We start from the raw sequence: 23,667 nt of genomic DNA on the forward strand, positions 1-23,667 counted from the left end.
AAAACAAAAAAACACTGAGCCGTTCACGCCTGAGGGAATCCGGATGTGCTGATGGCGACACATCGACCCTGCCGCTGCAGAACCGCGCGGCTCGATTTGCTCCTTGCCTTCCGAACATGACATGGGATAATATTTTCTCCACAAAACAAGTGCAGCAGACTTTATCCGTTAAGCCCCAGCTGGGAGGGCAGTAGCTCTACGCGACAGTGAATAACGACACTGTCACGCGCGCAGGTGAGTCAACAGGGCAACTATTCAGTAGGGGGGGTAATAGGAGGAAGGACAAGATATATGGACAGGCTTTGGGGAGAACAGTGAGGTCAGCAGGCTCCATCCTCCAACCATCTCCTCACACTTGATGGATTGAAATCTCCCGAGTCGCGTCTTTCTGTTCTCATTCAGGTGACAAGGGCACAGGAACAGTCAGGGCTGCTGCAAACGATGGCGTTTGTTGATCTGCAGTGGATCCCTCGGATGATAATGTATGTGTTTGTCCGTCCTCCTCTCTCAGGGAGATGCCGGCGAGACGGGAGAGCCGGGTCTTCAGGGAGAAGTTGGTCCGCCGGTGAGTAAATCCGTCTCTTCTTATTTGAGCCAAATGATCTGAGATGTACTCTTTGTTTGGGAAAGGTGGAAATTTTACACCAAAGAGCTTAATGAAATATACATGTATATGTCTTTTTACCCTAGGGTCCAAGAGGAGAGCGTGGAGAGAAGGGAGAGGCTGGTCCAGCTGGTGCTGCGGGACCTCCTGGCCCTAAAGGTCCACCTGGAGATGATGGCCCTAAGGGCAGCCCTGTGAGTTCTCATCCGCTTTGAGCTGCACAAAAACACTTTTGACACTGTAACAATGGTTGCCCAGGTGGTATTTACTGTGCTAAATTTAAAATTACAAGTCCAAAATGACGAGTGGTGTTTATTTTCTATCTAATTCTTAGGGTCCGAGTGGCTTCCCTGGAGACCCTGGACCACCTGGAGAGCCCGGTCCAGCTGTAAATATACACATGACTGATTGCCTCTAAGCTCCGGTGTTTACATTGCTTAAAAATAAAACATGTTTTTTGACTGAGGTTCTGTTTGTATGTAATTCAGGGATTAGATGGCCCAGCTGGTGATAAGGGAGACGACGGAGAGGCCGGTCAACCTGTGAGTGCTTTGGTTACTTGTAAGGGGTTATTGCTGCTTTGTCGTTGCTGAAAAGTATTAATAGTTGATGGCTGCATTTTCTTTTCAAACCAGGGTTCACCTGGACCCACCGGAGAGTCTGGTCCTTCTGGACCACCCGGAAAGAGAGTAAGTAGAACCTGGAGGTCTTTCCATCTTGTTTTGATACAAAAACTTTTTTTAAATCAGATTCTAGACTCTTATGTTCTGTGTTTGCATTACGCTTCAATAATCTCTGTCAATAATTTATTGAAACAGGGGCCTCCTGGAGCACCGGGGCCTGAGGGAAGACAAGGAGAGAAAGGAGCCAAGGTAACTCATGGAATACGTAAAAGTTCTCTATATTTTATGTTTTCCACTTTGTGAATATATTTCATACGAATAAAAATGCAATCTATAACCTTAAAAGGGAGAACCAGGCATTGAAGGTCCCCAAGGAAAAACAGGCCCTGTGGGCCCTCAAGGATCACCTGGAAAGCCCGGTTCTGAAGGACTCAGGGGCATCCCCGGCGCAGTTGTAAGTACAGCCTGACTTCTCTTGTTTTGGTATTTGTTTTGGAAAAAAAATGCAACATTTATGCAAAGAAAGTTCTGGCTAACAGCAAAATATAAACGATTCACACTGTCTGGAGGTAGGCTCTGAAAATCCTGAATAACTGATGTTTGTTTGAAGGGCGAGCAAGGACTGCCGGGCTCTCCAGGCCCAGACGGACCTCCTGGACCTATGGTGAGTAAATGCACCGGCCCCAGCTTTACTATTTGTTTACAAATGGTAAGCAAAAAAATCAGTGTTGGTCTGATCCGAGTGACTCTTGTTCTCTTCACAGGGCCCTCCTGGTTTGCCTGGTTTGAAAGGAGACACTGGTGTTAAAGGAGAGAAAGTAAATACCTCCACCACCCATTAAAGCAACCTAAATAATTCAGAGCACCGGCGTAACATTAAAACTAACGACCAAACTCAATAACTTATGAGATTTCTTTGCCTCTGGTCGTCAATTTGGCAACCTTATGTTTAGAGGCTCTGTCAGATAGATGTATTTACGCTCAGACTGATGTATTATTGACTGTTTTTTTTGTCCGCAGGGCCATCCGGGTCTCATTGGTCTGATTGGACCTCCAGGTGAACAGGGCGAAAAGGGTGACAGAGGTCTTCCCGGCCCTTCAGGATCGTCCGGTCCCAAAGGAGACAACGTAAGCGACACGGCCCAGAGGGGAGCAACGCTATGTTAGCAATCGCCAACCTCTCTGAGCGCTCCCGACAGTCTTTCCCATACTTCGGGAAAGATTTTAGTTCAGCTAAATTAGCAGGCAGCCTCCTTTGGTTTTATCTTGAACTTGTCTGTTCTGTATAATTCAGAGAATTGCCTGGGGATTTACATGTCGTCTTCTCTCGGTTAGGGTATCGCCGGTCCTACAGGTCCCCTCGGTCCAGTTGGACCTCCCGGCTTACCTGTAAGTCTATATTCTTCACATTAGCCTGATAGCAGCCGCTGTCCTTTCTTGGCCGGTATTGATTGCTTGATGTCATTGGTGTCTTTAGGGTCCCCCAGGTCCCAAAGGAGCCAAAGGGTCATCTGTAAGTGATTTACAGAAACCTGAATGTTGTGGAGGTGACAACAAGCCTGTGTAACGAATAATCGGTTTGTTTTTCTTCCTTTCAGGGTCAAACAGGTCCAAAAGGAGAGACAGGAACCCCTGGTCCTCCTGGCCCACCTGTGAGTAATCCAACAGGATCGTTATTCTGTCCCAGTGTTTACCGATACCTTCTTAGCGTCTCAACAGTTTGTGTCTGTCCATCCGTCCCCAACAGGGCCCTCCCGGTGACGTCATCCACCCTCTCCCCATCGTCAATCCCGTTAAGGGCAGAACACGTAGGAACATCGACGCCAGCCAGATGGTGGACGATGCCGCCATGGACGCCAACTACAAGGACTACGACGACGGCATGGAGGAGATCTTCGGGTCGCTCAACTCGCTGAAGCTGGAGATCGAGCAGATGAAGCATCCGCTGGGCACGCAGAACAACCCGGCTCGCACCTGCAAGGATCTGCAGCTGTGCCACCCTGATTTCCCCGATGGTTCGTGTGATGTTCTGTTTCATACGCAGGGCCCTTCTGCTCCGCTCTGTTCATATCTTGCTCTTGAATCATCAGTGATGCAGCGGCGAAAGAGAAATGTTTATGACAGCAGAGCGCGGGCAAACGGGACGTCGAGTTCCGTTACGGATACCGATGTCTCATGTTTCCGTGTGCTCTAAATGCCGCGATGATTTTCTTTTGAGAAAAGAAAAAATCTGACAGAAATTGGAGAAGACAAAAAGAACACAAACATTGAAACACACAATATATCAGAGTTTTTACTCTTGAGTTGATTTTGGAGAAAACGTAACAGCCAGAAGCCCTGAACTGAATTACATGATTACCCAGCTCAATATTTACATCTGAATAAATTCTTAATTACCATTGCTGTGTTTACATAAATTTCACTTAAGGCTGATTTGGATAAAAGCTATTATGCAACCAAACTGAATTTAGTTCTTTCTTGCTAATTTTTGTTCACATCTTTAAAATTCAAACCACTGGATTTCTTAGAAAAAGAAAAATAGCTTTACACTTTTTAGTTACTTTTTTAATTGTATTTTTACAACCTTTTCAATTTTGGCCTTAAGGAAGATAAGTTCTAGATAGTATATTAAAGAGATTTATCCAATTGTCCAACTTATTTAGAGCAGCTTCTGCTTAGAACAAGTGAATCGTGTCCAAATGCCGTCCTGTCCTTGAGGGAGCCAGTCTGGTTCAGCACAACAGATTTTTAATGAATGAGTCACTGCCAGGCTTCGGCACAACCTGATGATAAACTGAGAAAAAGGAAAATTCTGCCACTTAAATCGGGAGACGTCTAAAAGATGCAGGACATCTTTTCCCGAAGACCCCGTGGACGCCGCTAGCTAAGGTGCTCCTTTATTTATTTGCTTAATTAATCTCCAGACAAGACAGTTGCAGCCTAGGATGTTAAGAGAAAATATGTATGCACAATATTTAAGTCCCTTAATCTCCTCTGTTGACAGGAAGGTAAAACACAAACACAGTGTCCTCTGTAATTACTGGATCCCCTGGTATACATGTTCATAAACAACTGAAAATAAGTTTTCTTTTGCTCAAACATATATAGAATTATGCTGATTTTTTTTAAGGAAAAATCTAACTATTAATTTCTGTTGATTTAGTCAATGGGAAAATACACCTAAAAATTAAAATGGTGCATTCTTCTGCACTTCTTGCAGTTTATATAATACATATAGAATCACTTTCTAATTAAGCGCCACTAAATTTCAGTGTCTGAAATGAGAAATAAATGCAACTGAGGACTCCTTGAATGCAATATTTGGTAGGATCCTATATATGCCATAATATGTTTTAGCCTGTTGGATGGACGTTTCCTGCCCTCACTGTCCACAACAGATGTGTATTTGTAGTGGCTGTGACGTTGTGATGAAGGAAAAGTATTCAGTATTCAGTAACAGCTCAACAACTCCATGTTTTCCTGGTATTTTGTAGCTTTAAATAGAATTACTGTGAGCTCTTTAGCAGCAGAATAGCACTACTCTGTTACTGGGGTGCCAGGTAGCCTTTTTCGCTGATCGAAGATTTTATTTGGAGCGGCGTACGTGTCTGTTACAGACTTTATGCGGCGACTGATCTGCTGCCAAACTAACATTGGATTTTTTTAAAATACTTTTTTTAGTGTCACCTTTATCGTTTGCTGAATAAATGCCATAAAATTTTAAGTTCATATTATCTAAGTGTCATAAACTTTTAACTTACAGTCCATTACTTCCCGCTGCCCCGGTTTATAAATAGAACATAACACAAGACCAGTTTTTCGCTCTTCAAAATATTGCCTAATTTTGCTCACAAAGGTGAATATTAATAATTTTGCTAAATTCCTAAAGCTGTATGTTCACGTCTTTACCATGAACGTCAACAACAGAGGAGGGTTCTGGAAGACCTTTCAGTCTGGGTCTGATTCCAACATTGACTGTGTTACAAGAATATGAAATGACTGTTCCTTTACCCTATTGCTTCATCTTAGCCAAACAGATTACAAACACAAAGCTCTCCCGTTGCAGTTTTTACACTTTCCTCTCTAAATAAGGATTAATTGTGTAACGGATTTGACATTTACAGCTCTGAAAAAAAATGAAGAGCCCACTGCACTGAACCCCATTGAAAACCTCCTGGTTATTCCATCAAGTACTGATTTCTGAAGTTAAAACAGTTAAAACATTAGTATTGTTTTACTCAAATATATACCTATACATAGTAAAATCAGAGAAACTGATCATTTTAAGTGGTCTCTTCGTTTTTTCCAGAGCTGTATATGTAATTCTAAGACGTCAGGTTGATCTGAATGAGAAAAGGACAGGCATCGACTGCTTTACACCGTTCACCAAATGTCCTGTTTTCTCCTCTGAACGTCTTCCGCTGTGCCTCCTGTCTGCAGGTGAATACTGGATTGATCCAAACCAGGGCTGCTCGCGGGACTCCTTCAAGGTCTACTGCAACTTCACAGCAGGTGGAGAGAGTTGTATCTTCCCGGATAAGAAGTCTGAAGGGGTACGTCTGGCCGCTGCGCGCGCAACGCACATCTACACAAAAGAAAACACGGCACACGCAGAGGTTGGGAAGAAAACTTCCACGTTAGAATCGACAGAGGAGGAAATGTTTGCAAAACTCAGCAGATGAGGAAAATATCGTGTATTTTTTTTATTCCCTCCTCTCTCACACGTGGGACTGACTGCTGTATTCGTGACGCGAACACCTCGAGAGTCGCGACTCGTGTAGTCACGTAATTAGCCTTCGCCGGTTCCCCTGCCGCGGCGGGACAAGGAGATGTGGGAGATGACTCATCAGTTATATTTTACAAACGGCAGACAACATTCTCTCCACCTCACCCAAAAGCTTTTTTTTTTTTTTTTTTTTTAATGTGTCCGAGTGCTGCTTTGACAGGGAGCAGAAAGAACTCTGTGGCATATGAAAGCACTGGCAGGTGACAAACACAGCCAGAACACTTTCTGGTTCATTATGCATGAGCGTGCGGAAGAGAGAGGAGCGTGGCGGAGCGGAGGAACACCGTCTCTGACAACTCGAGGGTTGTGTAATAGCACAAGTGCTACAGCCGTTTTAATGATCCCACTCATCAAGCCTCAGAGGGGCGGTGGGAGGGGTAAGGGGGGGTCTGCTTAAACCCCGAATAATGAAGCGGACTTTTTATAGCCTCGCCCGGCAATGGGGCCGCTCTCTCGTTTGTGTCTGAGGCGGAGAGAATAGCCCCCGCTGTCAGTCTTGGCATTGATGCCAAAAAAAACTCTCCCACATATTATCATCAGAGCGCTAACCCACACCGTCCAGATGGAGCACAAGAAAAAAAAAAAAAAAAAAAAAACGCAACACTAGAGATGCTGAGAGGGAGGAAGTTGAAACTTTGCTCTGAAAACGAGCGAAGGTTGCCCTTCAAGGCAGCGGGGGTTTAATGTACGTCGTCTTCCAGCGACAGGTGATTCTTCATCGACGCGTTAGGTGACCGCTGACAGTTTCATATCAAACCTTGCTCACTAATTATAGAGGAATTCATCACTGTCACGGCTGAGGCCGTTACGAGTCGCGTCGTGGATTTCGCTGGCAGAACGACGTTAGTGCCCATCTGTAAAACCTGAGCTGGAGAGATCAGCATCTGGCTAAAAGTGTTCGCACGTCCGTCGAACTTTTCCGCATTTTGTCTCGTTCCGACCGCAAACGTCGGCGTATTTCATCAGGATTTTGTGTGACAGAACGGCCAAGTTGCACATAGTTGAGAAATTTTTACCAGAAAAGTTTAAGTGTTGCTTGGCAGCTGTTCTGTTTGTTTGAGAGTATTAGTAGATAAACCAAGGAGCACACAAGGTAGGTCAGGGATAAAGTTGTGGCTGCTAAAGGAGATCACCCTTAAATGTAAAGTAAAGGTGGCCGATATGGACGTTAAGCTTTATCACGCTATTTTGTTGTATTATGGCGACAACTAAGTATCAATAAGAACTACTTATTACATATTTTTTGGCTAGTCTATGGCTGTGACTGCAAACATTGCTCTGGAACAACACAACATTTGTAATACGCTACTTTAGTACACCAGTCACATGACGGCATGTGATTTGTGTCACTAAAATGCACACAGCAACTGCATAATTATGTTTTCATATTTATTGACACTCTCACTGAGCAAACAGTGGAGAAACCATTACAACTAACAAACACTGACAATGTTGGAGAATTTATTGTGGCATCGATACATGAAAAGTCTTATAAGGATAAGAGGCGCATCGCGATAAGTGATTAACGATAAACGGCCAAAACCCATGGTAAAGTTGAAAAGGAAACGGTAAATATTTTTTGCTGGAGTTCACTGATAGCGCACTGAACACATACACAGTGAAACATGGTAGTGGCAGCACATGCTGTGGGGATTTTCTTTTTTCAGCAGGGATAGAGAAAACTGGTCAGAGATGATGGGAGAATGAACGGAGCTAAAGAAAACGCAATGCTGACAGGAAGACCAGATTGGAGGTTTGCCTTCCAGGAGCGGCCCTAAAATTACAGCCAGAGTAACAATAGAATGGTTTAGACCAAAATATATTAGAATGGCCCAGTCAAAGTCCTGACCTAAATCCAGTTGAGAACCTGTGGCTTCCTGTTCATTTTGTATTTGAGCTTGAGGCATTTCCAAAAAACGGAATAGTTTGCCGTAAGGTTGTTCTCCATGGTTCTTGCAGCAGCGGACTAAAAATTACTTGATCTTTTTAGAAAAAAATCAAGTGGTTTGAACACTTTACCAAATCACTGCTGTAGCATCAGAGAACCACACAGACTGCCTAGCAGAAACATAAACATTAATGTAAAAAAAAAAAAAGAAAAACTCCATGCAGGCAGGCGATCATTTAATATCACTGTGTACTTATGAATATTTCAGCAGCAATTAGCCGCCAGCTGCAGTTCGTACCGTAGCGGTGGGTAGAAACTCTCCAGTCCAGCAAGGCTACTTGATCTCACTGAGCCGCGTTTCAGATCTGTAGGATTCATCACTGGAGAACAAAAGGAGAAAGAAGAAAAGCTGAAAACCTCGGGGGGTGGGAGGGAGCTGAGATTTCTGTCAAATCTGTTTCCTCTCTTTAACACCTTTCTTCCCCACCCCTCCTCTGCCTTCTTTTGTTGATCCGTGCCCCCAGGCAAGGCTCACATCCTGGGTAAAGGAGACTGCCGGTTCCTGGTTCAGTGAATTCAAACGTGGTAAACTGGTAAGCCTGACTCTTAAGTCCCTTTCCCTCCCCTGAACACTTCTTATATTTTACAGAGCAAAATGGCAAAATGGCCCAAAGACTCGCCAGGCACTTGGTATAGTCACTACAAGAGAGGTTCGCTGGTAAGTGGCTCTGCCTGCGGTTCCCGGAGTCCCCGGCCGAGGCCCGGGCTCTGCATGGTTCTGGTTCTGGTTCTGCACTATGAAGTATGTATTAAGCCTGGCACTATGCTTGTAGGTTGTTCATTTGTGATGCATGACTTCGGCATGAGCTGCATTCTTCTTCAGTCCAGGAACAATGTAGAAGGGATGCTGTCAGAAAGAAATGGAGGAGAGGTTGGTGGAAGGATGATGAGTATCACTTTAGGTCAGTGGTGCTCTGGGGTCCAAAACGACCCATGACAAAGTATTATTGGTTCCACTGGCAGATTATTCCACTTTTTCATCAATATTAATGAATTATTGACTTAAACAAGGTCCTATATCTTGCTGAAAAGTAACACGTAAGTTACTTAATTCAAGTGTGCTAAGGTATTTGCACTAGAAAGTGAGCAACAATGCTTGTTAAGACTGTGTTTATGAAGTGTTAAAACTACTGGACCACAGTTTCCATTAAGTTAAAAATGCAAAAATGAGATTACTGGGGTTATCTCCTTTTCTGTCTTTTTTTTATTTATTTATTTTTACCAGCTCAACAAAAAATAAATATTTTATAAAATCTGTATAGATCCAAAACATAAATAGGGCTTCAGACTCTTTTTAACTTATTAAGAGTCATCAGTTGTTTTCTGTTCTGTGGGCCAGATTTTTCACTATTTTTCACTTGTGATCAGGGATCAAACCAAATCATTCCAAGTTCCACAAATGGCCCTCGGACCACACTTTGGACACCACTGTTAAATTAGATGCAAAATTGTATTTTACAAAAAAAAAAAAAAAACTTCCTGCTCTATCCACTCCATGATACCTCTACTCCATATAAGCAGCATCTCTTAAGTGACTCAGTGCCATGACGCTATGACCATGAAACGCAAGTTCATCACTTTAGGCTTCTTTCAAGAAAAAGCAAACAAGCAGAGCATATATACTCCCATCCTGCGATTCCCTTTGTGCTGCTGCTGCTTTGCAGCTGATCACACACTCCCAGTGTGTGTTAGCGTGGATCCGGGTCAATGCGGTCAGGGCACTCAGTCACCACTCAGAAGCTTCTGGCTCCTCAGTCTGTTGACTTGTGATGATCAAGAGGTAACGTTTCTCCTGAGATGTGTGGCTGCATGCACAGTGTACGGGACACAGAGTGAGGAGGGAAGTGAATGAAAAGAAAAAAAAAGAAAAAAGAAGAGCTGACTGGTAAGCCACTCCTGAACATGAGCCTCAGAGCCTGTGCTGTTATGAAACGACGTCTCCTGAATGATTGGACAGTTACTCTATGACTCTGCGCCGAGTCGCAGCACAAATGCATCAAAACGACAAACATCTTCCCCTGGTTCCTACTTTGAAAAAGATATGGAAAATATGGATGTCCAGACTCTTTTCCCTGATCATAATCTTTAGTAACCCAACTATCTTTTTTTTTTTTTTTTTTCAATGTGCCTTAACACAATGTGAGGTAATTCATTTATACTTAATGGGACAGTATTATGTATTTTCCAACCTCATAGTATCATTTTATAGCTCACTCAAGTAACTATGTTGCCTTTAGTTGTTGTACATATCAAATAAGACATGAAATAAATTTGACATTGTAATTTAACAATTTGAAAATTGGGCCCATTTCTCTTGAGAAAGTCAGGAAGTCATCACAACATGGCTCCTCTATTTAGCAAAGTTTTCACCAGCATCGCTCTGAGACGCAGCTCGTATAACGAGCTCAGAGGATGTGCAGTTCCATCTGATATTTGCCAATTGCTGCTGGCTAGTCTGTAGGAGCTAAGTGGAGGAGTTGTTGCTCTGTGAGGTGGAAGCTCAGAATCTTGGAAGCTTGGAAAATCCAAGGAGGAGCTTTGTCCTCGAAGGTGGCGCTAGCCGCACCCAGGCGTTTTGCTCAGCTGAGCGGTTGCCACGGGAGATTAAAAGATTTCTCAAACATGCATGAAGGAATCAACACTTCAGCTATGTTTTTGAGGTATGGAACAAAGTCAAAGTGTGATGTAAGGCTCAATAAAGTTAATTTTACATGTAATACTGCCCCTTTAAGGAAAAACACCAAAAAAAGAGAAAAAAACCCACTGCAAACTCCTTAAATAAGTCTGGAAAAGTACAGGAAAGGCATCAGGCAACCCTCACTCTTTGTTACCGTTCATTGTGAATGTCAGCCCTGCGGGGTATCTCGTGTGCATGCGCATGCAAGCTTCGACTCACCACGTGCCAAAGCCAGTCGAGGAGGGGAAAACACCGAGGCACCAGATGGTTTGCTGCTCCGGCTGCATGGCACACGTTCAGCATGCGCGCTACACTCAGTAAGTCCTGTTTGTCTGCAAGGCGAAGTGGATCTAATGGATTCCTGATGGTTGGTATGCAGATTGTTGTTTAAGAGCATTAAAATAAACTGGATCAACTAGGATTGGTTCCAGATGTATCTAATCAGATTGGATTATGAAGCCCTATAATCATCTTAATGGGATGTAACTCAGTTTTGTGCAATGTGAGCATGAAAGTGGGGAGGTGGGGGGCAGTAGGGGGGGATTCTGGGGTAATTATGAGGCAATTAGCATGTCATTACTACCTTATATCTCCTATTTTGAGATTTACACTTGTGTGGGTTTGAGATTCTGCACACACATGCATCTAGCATCTAAACAAGCTGCTCTGCCTTTCATTCCAAGGATTTTCCATATTCATTTTTTAACATTTTTGTAGCCTGGAGGCATCACTGCTCCATTTGTAAACACATAGATTACATAAAATACATTTATGCCTTTAAGGAATCAGGCCCTGCGACAGACTGGCAACCTGTCCGGAACGTTAGCTGGAGATAGGCACCAGCAACCCTCCCGACCCCACTAAGGGACAAGGGTGTAAAGAAAATGGATGGGTGGATGGAATCAGGCAGTTATTTTACAATATTCTCCACTTCCATAAATGATTCATAAATATTTATTTAAAAAAAAAGACCCAAACTGGCTTTGAGTTTACACACTAGTTTTAGAAATCTCAGAAGATTGTGTCTCTTACAGTGTTTATGTGTAGCGCATTGATATTAGGATGAAGGGTGTGTCAGATTTACAGTGTGCAGCTGTGTCAGGAGAATCTAGTTTGTTCTTTATCTTTCTGTGCCTCTGGTTAAAAAGTCTCAAAATCTCTGTTTTTGTCAGTTACACTTTAATTTGGAAATACTTCTACTGGAAGACCAAAAGACCTATATTTTGTTGTTGTCAGTGTTCATCAGCTCGATATTGCAGTTTATTTGATTTTATCCTGTGGACAGTTGATACCAAAGTTCCCACTGAAGGCAGCTGGAGTTCCCTTATTGATAGAGGACAACAGATCTAATCCAAAGTAGTGTTGGTTTAAGATTTTATCAAATAAATTTAGCTTTTACCTTTTATAAGATGGGGGGAAAAGAATAAAAAAATCCCCTTTGGTGAATAGTTGTTAGTGGGACCATGCAGCTAAAATTTCAGTTTCTCCAAATTGAGGTCACACAGGTAAGATAGTAACTACTGATAAAGACACCGCAGAAGCCCACTTCCAAAGATCCAAAGTGATACTAAAGATGGCTGGCATAAATGTTATATTTCTATTTAGTTATGTAATGACATAAATTCACAATTCAACTACTGACACAATAATATTATGCTGGTAATAATAGTAACTCATTTGAATATTGACAGTAAAAGAAATAAACATGCTCATGTCGGTCTGGTTTGATGTGTTATACAGATTTATGTAGTTTTTATATACCTGCTTTAGATTGTTGTATATTCTGGTAATTCAGAGGAGCTGTACACCATGGTGGTAGTACTGCATCTTAAGTCTGGGTCTATAAATTGATCATTTTCCAGAAATCCCCCCACACAATCGCCTCAAAAAAAAAAAAAAAAAAAAAACTTAAATCTTGAAATAATTTCACTGAAATTTGTGCACAAAATTAAATGCAGTTTGAGTTTGTAACACTGCGTTATGCAATAACTGCAATTTGGAATAATGTTGTAAAATCAGGCTTTAAAATGTACTAAAGCATTATTAAACCAGCATTATGTAATAGTTGAGTAAAATCCTTGAACTCATTTTGAATGAACAACATGCAGGTTAATACTGAGGGCATGAGGCCAGAAAGGCAACTAAATGACCAAAAGTAAATTATTTGTTATCCAAAGTGTCAGTTTCAGTGTGCACATAATGAACAGTTTGTGATCGTTTTACAACATTATGTGCCACATTATTAGATTATTAAAAAAAAAAAGAGCTATCTCCGCATAACGTAATAATCGGCGCAATGTGCAATGTTATGACATAATGTGAGAAAAAGTATTGCAAAATGCGCTGAAGGATTTTATTACGTAATGCGGTTGTAGTGATGTTTTCTAACATTTTGAAGCCCGATTTCAGTACATTGTTACTTATTGCGGCGTTGCAGGGTTTGATAACATTTGTAGATGTCTGCTGGAAATCAGTTCCTGCATCCCTCATTTACCTTCTTCCCGGTGTAAGAGCTGGAAAGCTAGATTTCATTTTTAAAATATGTTGGGGGTTTTTTTTTTTTGTCTCTGTAGCTTTCCTACGTGGACGCCGAGGGCAACCCCATCGGGGTCGTCCAGATGACCTTCCTGCGGCTCCTGAGCGCGGCGGCCCGGCAGAACATGACGTACAACTGCTACCACTCGGTGGCGTGGCACGACCAGGAGCAGGACAACTACGACAAGGCCATCCGCTTCCTGGGATCCAACGATGAGGAGATGTCGTACGACAACAACCCCTACATCCGCGCCGTGGTCGATGGCTGCGCGGTAGGTTAACGAAAGCCACCCGGTCCTCGTCGTCGTTTGAAGCGGCGCGGTCTGTTGGATTTCTGAAATTAATTCCGTCTCCCGCTGCGTCTCTCTCTCTCTCTCTCTCCTCTCTCTCTCCTCTCTCGACAGCTGAAAAAGAGCTACGAAAAGACAGTACTCGAGATCAACACTCCGAAGGTGGAGCAGGTGCCTTTTGTGGACATCATGTTCAACGATTTCGGCGGCTCCACGCAGAAGTTCGGATTCGAAGTGGGGCCCGTGTGCTTCATCGGCTGAGACCTTTTACCGAGCAAATGGAGGAAGAAGAAAGAAAAAGAAAAGAAAAACCTACTTTTGTTTCCTCAGAAAGAAAAAAAAAAGACAAACAATTGAAAAATAATAGGACAATGCTATTTGTATAAAACAAAGAAAAACTGTTTCCACAAAGCGACACGAGTCAAACATAATTACGTCAGGAATACAGCGAAAATCTAAAGGAATAGAGAAAAATAACCTTGAAACCTCAGTGTGCCTTCATTTATCACATGCAAGTTTTGAAACTGAAGTTTGCGTCCTTCCTCCCACACACACACGCACACACAAAGCCTCCCCTGCCCGAGTCCAGTCCCCCCCCTCCATTGCATTTGATTTCGATTCTTTTGGTCTGAAACAACGAAGGCGACCCTGAGAGCTGCAGCCGATCCAGACGGTCGCAGCGTTGCCCACGGACACCATCCCATTCGGCTCTGTTTTGATCTCATGCCCCAAACGCCCCACCCCCCACACCTCCTCCACCCTTTATCCTCCCTGCCTTTTGCCACCTTCTCTGTTCTTGGTTTAGTTTTCTTGTTTGTGCATAATTGTCTCCCCATTCTCTTTGGAATGGACCTTATATATTTATATACATATAAATATATATAAGTGATTTTTTTCCCCTTTTTTATGTTTGTAAGTACATTCTGTATATTTTTTTTTCTCCTGGTAATGTTTATTGCTTCTGGCTTCAAAACATGCATGTGACTGTACTAATTGTGAGGTAGACGAACGAGAAAACATCTAAAATCGTACAAACGCATCCAAAACGAGGATAGAAGAGAAAAAAGAAAAAACAAACGCAATTGGAAGTTCTGTCTTTGTAGAGCACACTTTATTTTTTATTTTATTTTATTACTTTTTTTTTGTAATTTAAGAACAGATTGGAAATAAAAGACTAAAAAACATGCTCTGTGATATAAAGTACAAGACATTCCCTCATTACCCAAGCCCCACTCTGGTGGAAATGTAATTAAGTTAATAAACTGCTTCTGTACTTTTTTGCTGAAATATTCATCTTACTGTGCAGTGGAAGGTAACGAACGAACGGAAAAAAAAAAAAAAGAAATCAAAACCTAGGTGCTATTTTCTCTCCTCTGTGGTGCTATGTATGTTTTTCAAGTTTGTGTTTGGAAAAAAAAATATCTAAGAGAAAAAAAACTTGTGGAGATAACAGCCCACGTTGCTCGACAGCGCCCCCTCCCTGTACGCCGAATCGATTCATGACACGGATCTCTGCTGCAGCAGCTTCCCTCTGTTAAAGTTCCCGCGTGCCGTTTCCCTGTGTCGCCGCCTCCTCATTGGACCGTACAGAGCAGAAATGGCCTGTGCCAAATGTTTGGAAAGACGAGAGGAAAAGAACGCCCCCACTGCCCCCGAAACACACACACGCCCTCTTTCTCATTTTGGTTTTATGTACGGATCACCTGCTCTGAATCGGGCTGGTAGAGTTGGCAAAATGGACATGTTGTAACGGGTCAAAAAAGGGATTTATTGCACCCTATCCAAAGGATTTTCACTTAAATATTTAGCTTTACGTGACTTGGAGTCACGTTCGTACGAGAAACAACTTGGAAAAGTCACCAAATTAGTCTTTTTAGTTTGATTTTTGTTTTTGGTTTTTTTGGGGGTTTTTTTTTTTTAAATATTGCTCATGCAGTGTTGGTTTTCTTCATGTCTTAATGCTTTTTTGTTTTGTTCAAACTATGCACTCTCTATGCTTATGACCACTAGTATCTACCACAGAATTTTTACAGCTCTTTATACATAGGCTTGTTTTATTTCCTTTTTTTTTCAAGAAAAAAAAAAAGAAAAAGAAAAAAAAATATTTACGTGACTTGAACCCTTGCTGTTTAGGATAACTCCATGCGCTTGTAGATCTTCGGCTCTGATCTTCACGGTGTTGCAGCACACCCAACATTTATCGCTTTTGCTCTCTCAAAAGAACCGGACGAAAAGATAGGGGGGAAGAGAAATAAATAAACAAACAATAACAATAATACAAATTTTATTTTGTAAATTTCCAGAACCAGCATCGATGCTGTCGTTGCTATGTTTTATTTTGTAGATTTCCATTTGTAATGTCTGTTACGGTCTTTTTTTTTTTTCTTTTTTTTTTTTGGTTGTTTTCACAGTCTTGTCAAAAAAAAAAAAAAGATAAAAAAACCCAAAAACCTGTGTTTTTAAGGGTGAAGAGGATAAAGGATCATATTGGTTTTTTTTGTGTCAATAAATTCAAGTTTACTGTGGCCATCCCACTCCTGTATCTCTTTTGAAGCATTAAAACCTATCTGCATGCATGAAACTGTAAAGTTTTTTTCCTCGTGTTATAAGTTTGTTTGAGCCACATGATCTCCACACAGCGACCGCACCCCCCCCCCCATGACCCCTCACCCCCGTGTCATCAGGATACATCCGTTTTGCCGGTGCCACCGACGGGACGAGCGACAAAGGTCACGTCCGAGTGTGTGAAGTGGAGAAACAAACAATGATGAACTTGTAACTCTTACCAAAGCCAATGTCCATATGTAGTATATTTATTGTGATATTTAAAAATAAAAAATAAATGATAAATGATACCAATAGTGAAAGTGTAAAACTCCCGCTCTTTACATGCACACTGGAAAGCACAAATTAAATTGTGTACACGCCATCTGACACAATAATCCTCCTTAGTGGCGATTTTTGTCACACATCCAGTCGGCCAAAATATATTTTTCCTTTTTTTTTTTTTTGCTTTTCTTGTAATCTGATGGCCGTGTGTGTAACTTTTTAAGGTGGGATTGCGTAAATGAACAACTGGGCGCCTTATCAGTCAGTTTTAAAGTTTATTAAAGTTTATTTATGTCTTTCAATGTGTTATAACACAGTTCTAGCTCCACAGATGTACCACAAGAAGGAAGAACTCCGGCCACATCTTCATCAGATTCCTGCCTTTACTTTTTTTCTTTTTTTTTTTTTTGTATTGAAACCGTCAGGGGCGGTCCTCACTTTAATATAGTCCTGGGCAAGCCTCTTCCTCCGAGGCCCCTCAACCCCCCACTCACCACCTCAACAAGGCCCATTTTAGTTTAGTTTAGTTTTAATTATGTACATTATAAGAACCATTGAAAAGGAAACACACACACACACAAAAATTGGTTTGGCTTAATGTATTGTGCTTTTTAAAACATTTTTTCATAGATCTTGACGAACTCGAGAGACTGAAACAGACAGGCGCAAACACAGGCTACACGAAGTACTAAGTAGAGATTGCTGCAGGTTTTTGTAAATAATTCCAATCTGTCTGTTTTATGAAATATGACAAATAAATGTTTCACACATCTCAAACGGCACCAGTAAAAGAATAATTCAGCCTAAACGTCCTGCTTTGTGGGCTTGTTTTAATCCAACATGGTGTTACTACCGAAACAAAAAGAGTGTTTCTTTATGTTTTCATGAAGAGGCTAAAGAATATCACACTGGAAAAACCCAAACTGTCATTTAAAGAATCTTGACTCGGTGCAAAAAGTTTCGGTTCAGATGTGATGAGAATAAATACATTCGATTTTAAAGTAGAGATGGATGTACATACCAGAGTCTTCAAAGAAACACTGAAGCACTGCTTTAATCGTGTGCCAACCTGATGTTGCAAATTAAATTAATTCAAAATAATAGGCCAAATGTACCTAAGGGGGATATTTATAAAAAAAAAGTACTTGTTACCCCCATGTTTTTGCTGCCCTGGGCAGTGAACCATGTCCATATGAAAACAACTGCAGCAACGATTGATGCACAGTTAATGCACAATTAACGCACTTCCATCCCCTTCCAAGTGCATGCATTTTGCTATCCTGAGTCGTAAATTATTTACGGAGCGATTGGATGTGGACATTTGCCGCAGGGTTTTTTTTCTCTCCCACTGAACTTGCTAATATAAGTTATGTTAACCTTGTCGTGCGCCACTAATTTCAATAATCTGCTTTGATCAGATGTGTGCAGCACTTCAAGCATCTCATTAAGAGAAAACATCGCACACAGAGCATAAAGCCCAGCGCAGCAAACCTAATATATAAATATATATTTCTATATAAAAGGTTGGTACCATCATCAATATTTAATGCGGTGTTTACAGGATGAATTCATAATGATCAAAGTGCCAGAGGTAGTGAGTGAAACCAAAGTCAGATCTCCGTCTAAGCACACAGTGACATCGAAAAGGCAGTTATGATAAGTGGGACATGTACAGTAAATAGGTTGGGAAATGGGGATAAAATAGGAAGAGCTCTGGTCCCTTTAGTTTCACAGTCACATGGTAAATCACACAGAAAGTAGAACGGTGGAGTGTATGAGCTGGAGAGAGGACAGTATATTCAGAGTATGATAATAACAATTTAGAATGTAAAGATGTTATGTTAAAAAAAAAGACCAAGTAGTAAAAACTAGTGTGCAATTTGGCAACTTACGGTTGAAACCATAAGATTATATTAACAGAACATTGTCTTAAATTAAATCAGACCAAACTTCTCTTGTTTTAGGTCAGTTAGAGTCACCAAAAATGATTCCTGTTTGCTAAATGCAACAATAACGAGAGGAAGGATATGTCACAGATTTAAAATGGCACTATGTGTCTGGCTAAAACACAACACTGGCCCTTTAAGGCCACACCTGGAAGACGGTGCTTCCTGGTTGATTTGACAGGAAAGTCAAAGGAAAGCAGACAAGGTATCAGGAAGAGAATTTTGCAGATACACCAGTCTGGTTTGTCCTGGGGAACAATTTTCAAGTCCTGGTAAGAGAGTGATATTGTCCACACTGAAATGTGTTCTGTAACTACATGCATTGATAGGCCGCCGAGCGAGGAGGAAGCCATCCCTCCAAAAGAAACAAAACATTTTCATTTTTGAGTCCTGTGGCTATGCAGACTGTGGAGGAACACCAATGCAACCGGCTATAAAATGTCATCTTGACATCTGTCATGATGAAAACCTTTTTGTTTCTCCACACCATCACACTGTCTCCACGGAAAGCATGTTCGACACCTGAGAGCGTTCCAGAACATTGTCTGGACTCTGCTGCTCAATCCGAAACACATAATCTTTACAAATATGAAACCATTTAGAGAGAACAGCCTTTGATTTTATCGCCAAAAAGCATTATCACAAAAAGGATTCATCAGTCACAATCAAGCACAAACTTCCTGTCTATTAGTCCTAAGTTTACATTCGTATTTTTGAGTTACTCAGTCACCAACAGTGGTGCCAACAAGAAATGACAAGTGGGAACAATAATCAACCTGGTTTTAGTAATGGTTCACAATAACACATTTTGCTGTCCCATCCCAGATGGTATTGCACTAAACAATTATATTGAAAATATAACTATTTATTGAAAATATAATTGTTTAGCGAGTACAGACATTCTGAACTGTTTTCAAGTAATACGATGCTAATGGCATAATGCAAACACGCCCTGTTGTGACTTTTTTACACTTATATGTTGTTCAGTATATTTTGCATGATAAGTGACTGATTTACAATTATACGTTAAGCATAATTTACATGATGATTGTTATTAGTTGTATTGAACATGACTGTATATAATTACAAAGGTGAAGTGGAATATATTTAAGTGTGAGACATGACTTGTTTGAATAGAGGAAGTCTTTTATTTTGAAGAATGCTTAACAGGATCTGGTTCTGTTTTGTCACTACCTTGCTTTTGTTGATTTTTGGTTGCTAGGTTACGACCAGCCGTTCACTGTTTTTCTCTTCAATAAAAACTGAACAGAAAGGTTCAGTAATAGACATACGAGCCTCCGTCATGTTTGAAGAAGCTTTACTCCGTAACACGCCCTCCCAAAGATCAATAAACTTTCATTTCTATTTGAACATTTAACACTGGAACTGGAAGACATTTTAAATATGCAAAATGAATAAACAACAAATAAAATGGATATTTTATGTGTTGAGACAAATGAACCAGACTGAAGGTTTTGTCATCCAGTTTTTGGTACAAAGAGAGAAAGAGAGGCATGAGAAAACACAGAATCATGTATACAGAAATGACTGAGCTCACTTTATTTGATCATACTTTTAACTGATGAATTGCTTATTGTGGCAGGCTTAAACACCTGGCAAGACAAGTAGAAAAAGTTTGATCAATAATGGACATGAATGATTAGTTCAAAGCTTATGAACCCACTAAGTACTGGCTTCCAAGTGACAGCAAAACGAAAAGAGCTAGAGTGGCAGAATGACCCAACATGTGGGTCAGTAGCAGCTGTAAACAGTCCTGACTCGACCCATGTGACCCCCTGCAGCGCCAGCGGCTGGTTCCCAGCAGTGAGTCTCTGGATCCTCCTGGCAGAACGACCTGACACAACATCTGAGACGCTCAAGTCTCAAAACAGGAGTTCCACTCAGTGGTCACACCGCACTGGTCAGAGGAACACTGCTGGTCCTACGAGGGCGGCTACCTCAGGGGTCACAGTGTTGATTCAGAGATACAAAAATAACCAGCCAGCTGGGGCTTTATCTTTTTTTTCCCCCTTTCTCTCTAGCTTTTGACAGTTTTTTGTTTTGTTTTTTTTGGCAGAAAGAAGCAGGTAATGATGGCGCTGCTGGGCAGCTGCTCTGCTGTTGTCTACTCCATCACCGTTTCATGTGAAGCCTGTCTACCAGCTGTGTACGCTCACGGAGTCTCTGCTGTGGAGACGAAGAGCGTTTGAGATGATTCTTTTCTTTCTTAGAAGTCAAAAAAACCATGCGCTCTGAGACAGCTGTGCAAACGATGAGGCTGTTGTGGTGTTGCGAATGTCAGATGGGTTAACGCAGGTTTGTTGATGAATTTTGAGGTCATGAAAGGTCAACCAGACCCTCCCCAGCTTCTTCAAATCAGACAAAATTGGTGTCAATCAACTCAACTAAGTTTGTGCTGGTTTGTGCAGCAAAAGTTTTTGTTTGTGCTGCTTTGGCTTTGAACATATTAATGAAAGTTTAAAGGTCAAAAGGTCAACCAGCCTGCCAGCCCCTCCACATTTTTGCAAAATCAAAATTACATTTAAACTTCTTTAATTTTCTTCTTCTTGGATCATTGCTCCCCTTGCTTGATGTTTCACTTTAGTCAATAGCTTTGATTACTGTTTTATAACCTGACCCTGCTTTAGACAGCTTCCTAACTTTGTACCATGGTCTTCATGATGCTGTTCATTCCCTCTTGGTCTCTAACGAACCTCACAGAACATTTTATTTTTCCTAAGAATAAATTACACACATATGAATTCCACAAGGCCTCTCCTGATTTTATTTAATGGTATTGGAGTAAATGGGAGCATAAAAAAAGAAAATTGGTCAATTTCAGATAAAAAAAAAAAAAAAATTAATATAAATAAATAAAAATAAATATATATGTATATGTATATGAAATGAATGACTTGTGAATGTTAAAGTTTTGTGAAATCAGACGCATGAATGGTCTTCATTGGAGACGCATCGCCGTCAGTCAAGCCAACCTAGTCAGTAAAATAGATTTAATTTAAATTAAAAGAGGTTAAACACCTTGGAATCAAACAAAACATTCTGCTCCTAAAAAAAAAAAAAAAAGTAGAAAATCTGGTGATTTGTGCAGGAGGAAAAATTAAGGATGGGCTCTGATTTCCTCCAGGTTCCCATTTGTATCACAATTCTTTAGTTTTTCCAAAACTCCCTTTTTTTCTTCTCCACATTACTGGCAAATTATCTGCTGCATTTAAACAGCAGCCCATAAAATGATAAGCAGATGTATATTTAATTTTCTATTTGAGAATAAGGGGAACTTTTACTCTCCATCTATAAAGTCGCATACAGAATAATTCAAATATACTTTCACCAGACTGCAGATCGTAAAAAAGGGGAAAAAAGCACTTAAGCTTTACAGGAATCTCCCACCCCGAAACACAGACTTACTGTAAATATTGCAAAGCAAAGTTATCACAAAGAATCTTGGAAACTTTTCTTTCCCTGTATTTTTGAGACAAGATATCCTACTGGAAACTTTTCTTTTTGTCCTTTTTTTTTCTTTTTTTTTTAATAATTAAAGACACCTCACTTGGCATGAACTAGAGGTTCACCTAAAAAACAAAAGCGTAAGGTTGAAACAGTTGGGTCACAAAAAAAAAAAAAAAAAAAGAAAAGAAAAGTTTCTGTGTGCTGCGGTTTATTCTGCCTGTCTCGTCATTCCGTGACAAAGTACGGCTCTGTTTGGGGAAAAAAAAACTGCAGACCTTTTCACAGGAAACCCAGGAATACAAAGGAAGCAGTCAGAACCCAGACACGTTTTTTTTTTTTTTTTTTTTTTTTCTGGATGTCATTACGGTGGCAGAGAAGCTGCTGCCTGCTGTGTTTTATCATAACACTTCACTGCTACGCTTACGGGATATCTTTATGAACTCCCTCTTTGTACGAGATGTTAATATATCACTCGTTGACATTTATTCTTTTATTGCTCTTCTTTAAAGATTGCTTAAGCAAACCGATTACCTAAATAAGCACCTTTTATTGCCAGCTGTTAATGTGTGGTCTGCACTTTTTAGGGAGGAGCTTATAAAGGTCGAGTGTCAGGTGCTTAAATAGAGATTTTGGACGCAGCCCCCTGTGTTAATGCGTAATTGCTTTGAGCCTGTGGAACTCTGGCTAACAGAGGCCATTCATCGCCAGGCCCCAGCACCACTGACCTACTTACATATGAATCAGACAGCAGAAGATAGTGTTGCAACACAGCCTGGTGACATATTGGGGAAAATTAATACCGGGGCCTTTTCTGCTCTAATAGCCTTTAAGATTGAAGACTGGCTGCGGTTCAAATTGCTGCCTTTTCTAATGTGATTAGAGTGACGAGTCGCCCGAGCGCAGCACGCCGCCGCATCTTTCAAATATCACTCCACGCCGGCGCCGACGACGCCGTTCAGGCCCGGTAATCGCCGGTTTACTTTTACTGGGATGGCATTTTGCAGAGACAGAGGCAACCTTTAGCTTCCATTCTTGACTGAAAACAATAGAGACTGAAATGAAGACATACCTATTTGAACGTCTAAAAAAGGAAAAAAAAGAAACTGTATTCTGCCACAGTTTATGAAATGAGTTTGGAAAAACATATTATACCTTTGACACTACGCTGATCGTGATGCTGCAGTAGACATAAAAAGTCTGTCTATTTCCTTATCCATGTACATGAATATGAAATTTTAAAGTGGTAGTGAAGACATCCCTGTTGCCTGGGCAACACTTTTTCTTTTTGTTTTGGATGCCCTCTAGCCACCGTCCCAAAGCCAATCACAGTGACCAAAGGAATTGCAACTCTTATTATTAAGAGTCGCAATCCTCTTAATATGAAAGTAAAAAAAAACAAAAAAACAATATAACTACTTTAGAACCATCAGTGGCTAATATGGCACAAATATTTAACAATGTTAAAAGGACAATATTATGCATTTCCAGGCACATAGCGACATTTTTTTTTAACACAGTCAAGTGTTACGTTCAGTTGTTATAAAAATGCTTTACAAATCAAATGTAACTTAAAACAAACTTGACTGCGTAATTTGACGCCTTGAAATCGGGCTTTTGTCTCTTTAAGAAGCTCCTGCTCTTTCCAACGCTCTGCCTTCAGCACATCATCACAACGCTTCTCATTATGCCATTTACAACTGGAGCGCTGAGCTGAGCGGTAGTTTGTATGATAAGCTAAGCAGACATACATTTCCACCAGGTGTTTGCCGATTGCTGCTGCCACTAGTCTAGAGGAGCTCGGTGGGAGAGGGACGCTCTGTAAGGCCACAGCTCCAAGGAGGAGCTTTCTCGAAATAGGCGGCGCTTTGTGAGGGCAAGCGTTTAGGCGCCTCTGAACGGTTGCCATGGGAGATTCAAGGATTCTCTGAAAAACAACGTGAATCCCTCCTCATCAACGGGAA

General features: G+C 41.1%; 1 protein-coding gene across 2 annotated transcripts in view; it reads left to right on the top strand.

Annotated features, from left to right (window-relative positions):
- col5a1 (procollagen, type V, alpha 1) overlaps nucleotides 1–16,324 on the top strand; it is a 97,260-nt gene extending 80,936 nt beyond the window's left edge. Inside the window, exons 49-66 of one of the 2 annotated variants that reach the window (XM_088010839.1) lie at nucleotides 512–565; nucleotides 691–798; nucleotides 939–992; nucleotides 1,093–1,146; nucleotides 1,240–1,293; nucleotides 1,423–1,476; nucleotides 1,574–1,681; nucleotides 1,838–1,891; nucleotides 1,992–2,045; nucleotides 2,248–2,355; nucleotides 2,563–2,616; nucleotides 2,705–2,740; nucleotides 2,826–2,879; nucleotides 2,975–3,242; nucleotides 5,668–5,780; nucleotides 8,551–8,619; nucleotides 13,212–13,445; nucleotides 13,578–16,324. In XM_088010839.1, the coding sequence (XP_087866965.1) occupies nucleotides 512–565; nucleotides 691–798; nucleotides 939–992; nucleotides 1,093–1,146; nucleotides 1,240–1,293; nucleotides 1,423–1,476; nucleotides 1,574–1,681; nucleotides 1,838–1,891; nucleotides 1,992–2,045; nucleotides 2,248–2,355; nucleotides 2,563–2,616; nucleotides 2,705–2,740; nucleotides 2,826–2,879; nucleotides 2,975–3,242; nucleotides 5,668–5,780; nucleotides 8,551–8,619; nucleotides 13,212–13,445; nucleotides 13,578–13,724 (1,677 nt within the window). In that variant the 3' untranslated portion in view covers nucleotides 13,725–16,324. Of the gene's footprint in view, nucleotides 1–511; nucleotides 566–690; nucleotides 799–938; nucleotides 993–1,092; nucleotides 1,147–1,239; nucleotides 1,294–1,422; nucleotides 1,477–1,573; nucleotides 1,682–1,837; nucleotides 1,892–1,991; nucleotides 2,046–2,247; nucleotides 2,356–2,562; nucleotides 2,617–2,704; nucleotides 2,741–2,825; nucleotides 2,880–2,974; nucleotides 3,243–5,667; nucleotides 5,781–8,425; nucleotides 8,495–8,550; nucleotides 8,620–13,211; nucleotides 13,446–13,577 lie in introns of both variants that reach the window. The other variant, XM_088010838.1, reaches the window with a different exon arrangement.
- Nucleotides 16,325–23,667: the final 7,343 nt, after the last annotated feature.

Source organism: Poecilia mexicana, unplaced genomic scaffold (genome assembly GCF_051168715.1).
Source record: "Poecilia mexicana isolate PSO_F unplaced genomic scaffold, ASM5116871v1 scaffold_12, whole genome shotgun sequence".
NCBI lineage: Eukaryota > Metazoa > Chordata > Actinopteri > Cyprinodontiformes > Poeciliidae > Poecilia > Poecilia mexicana.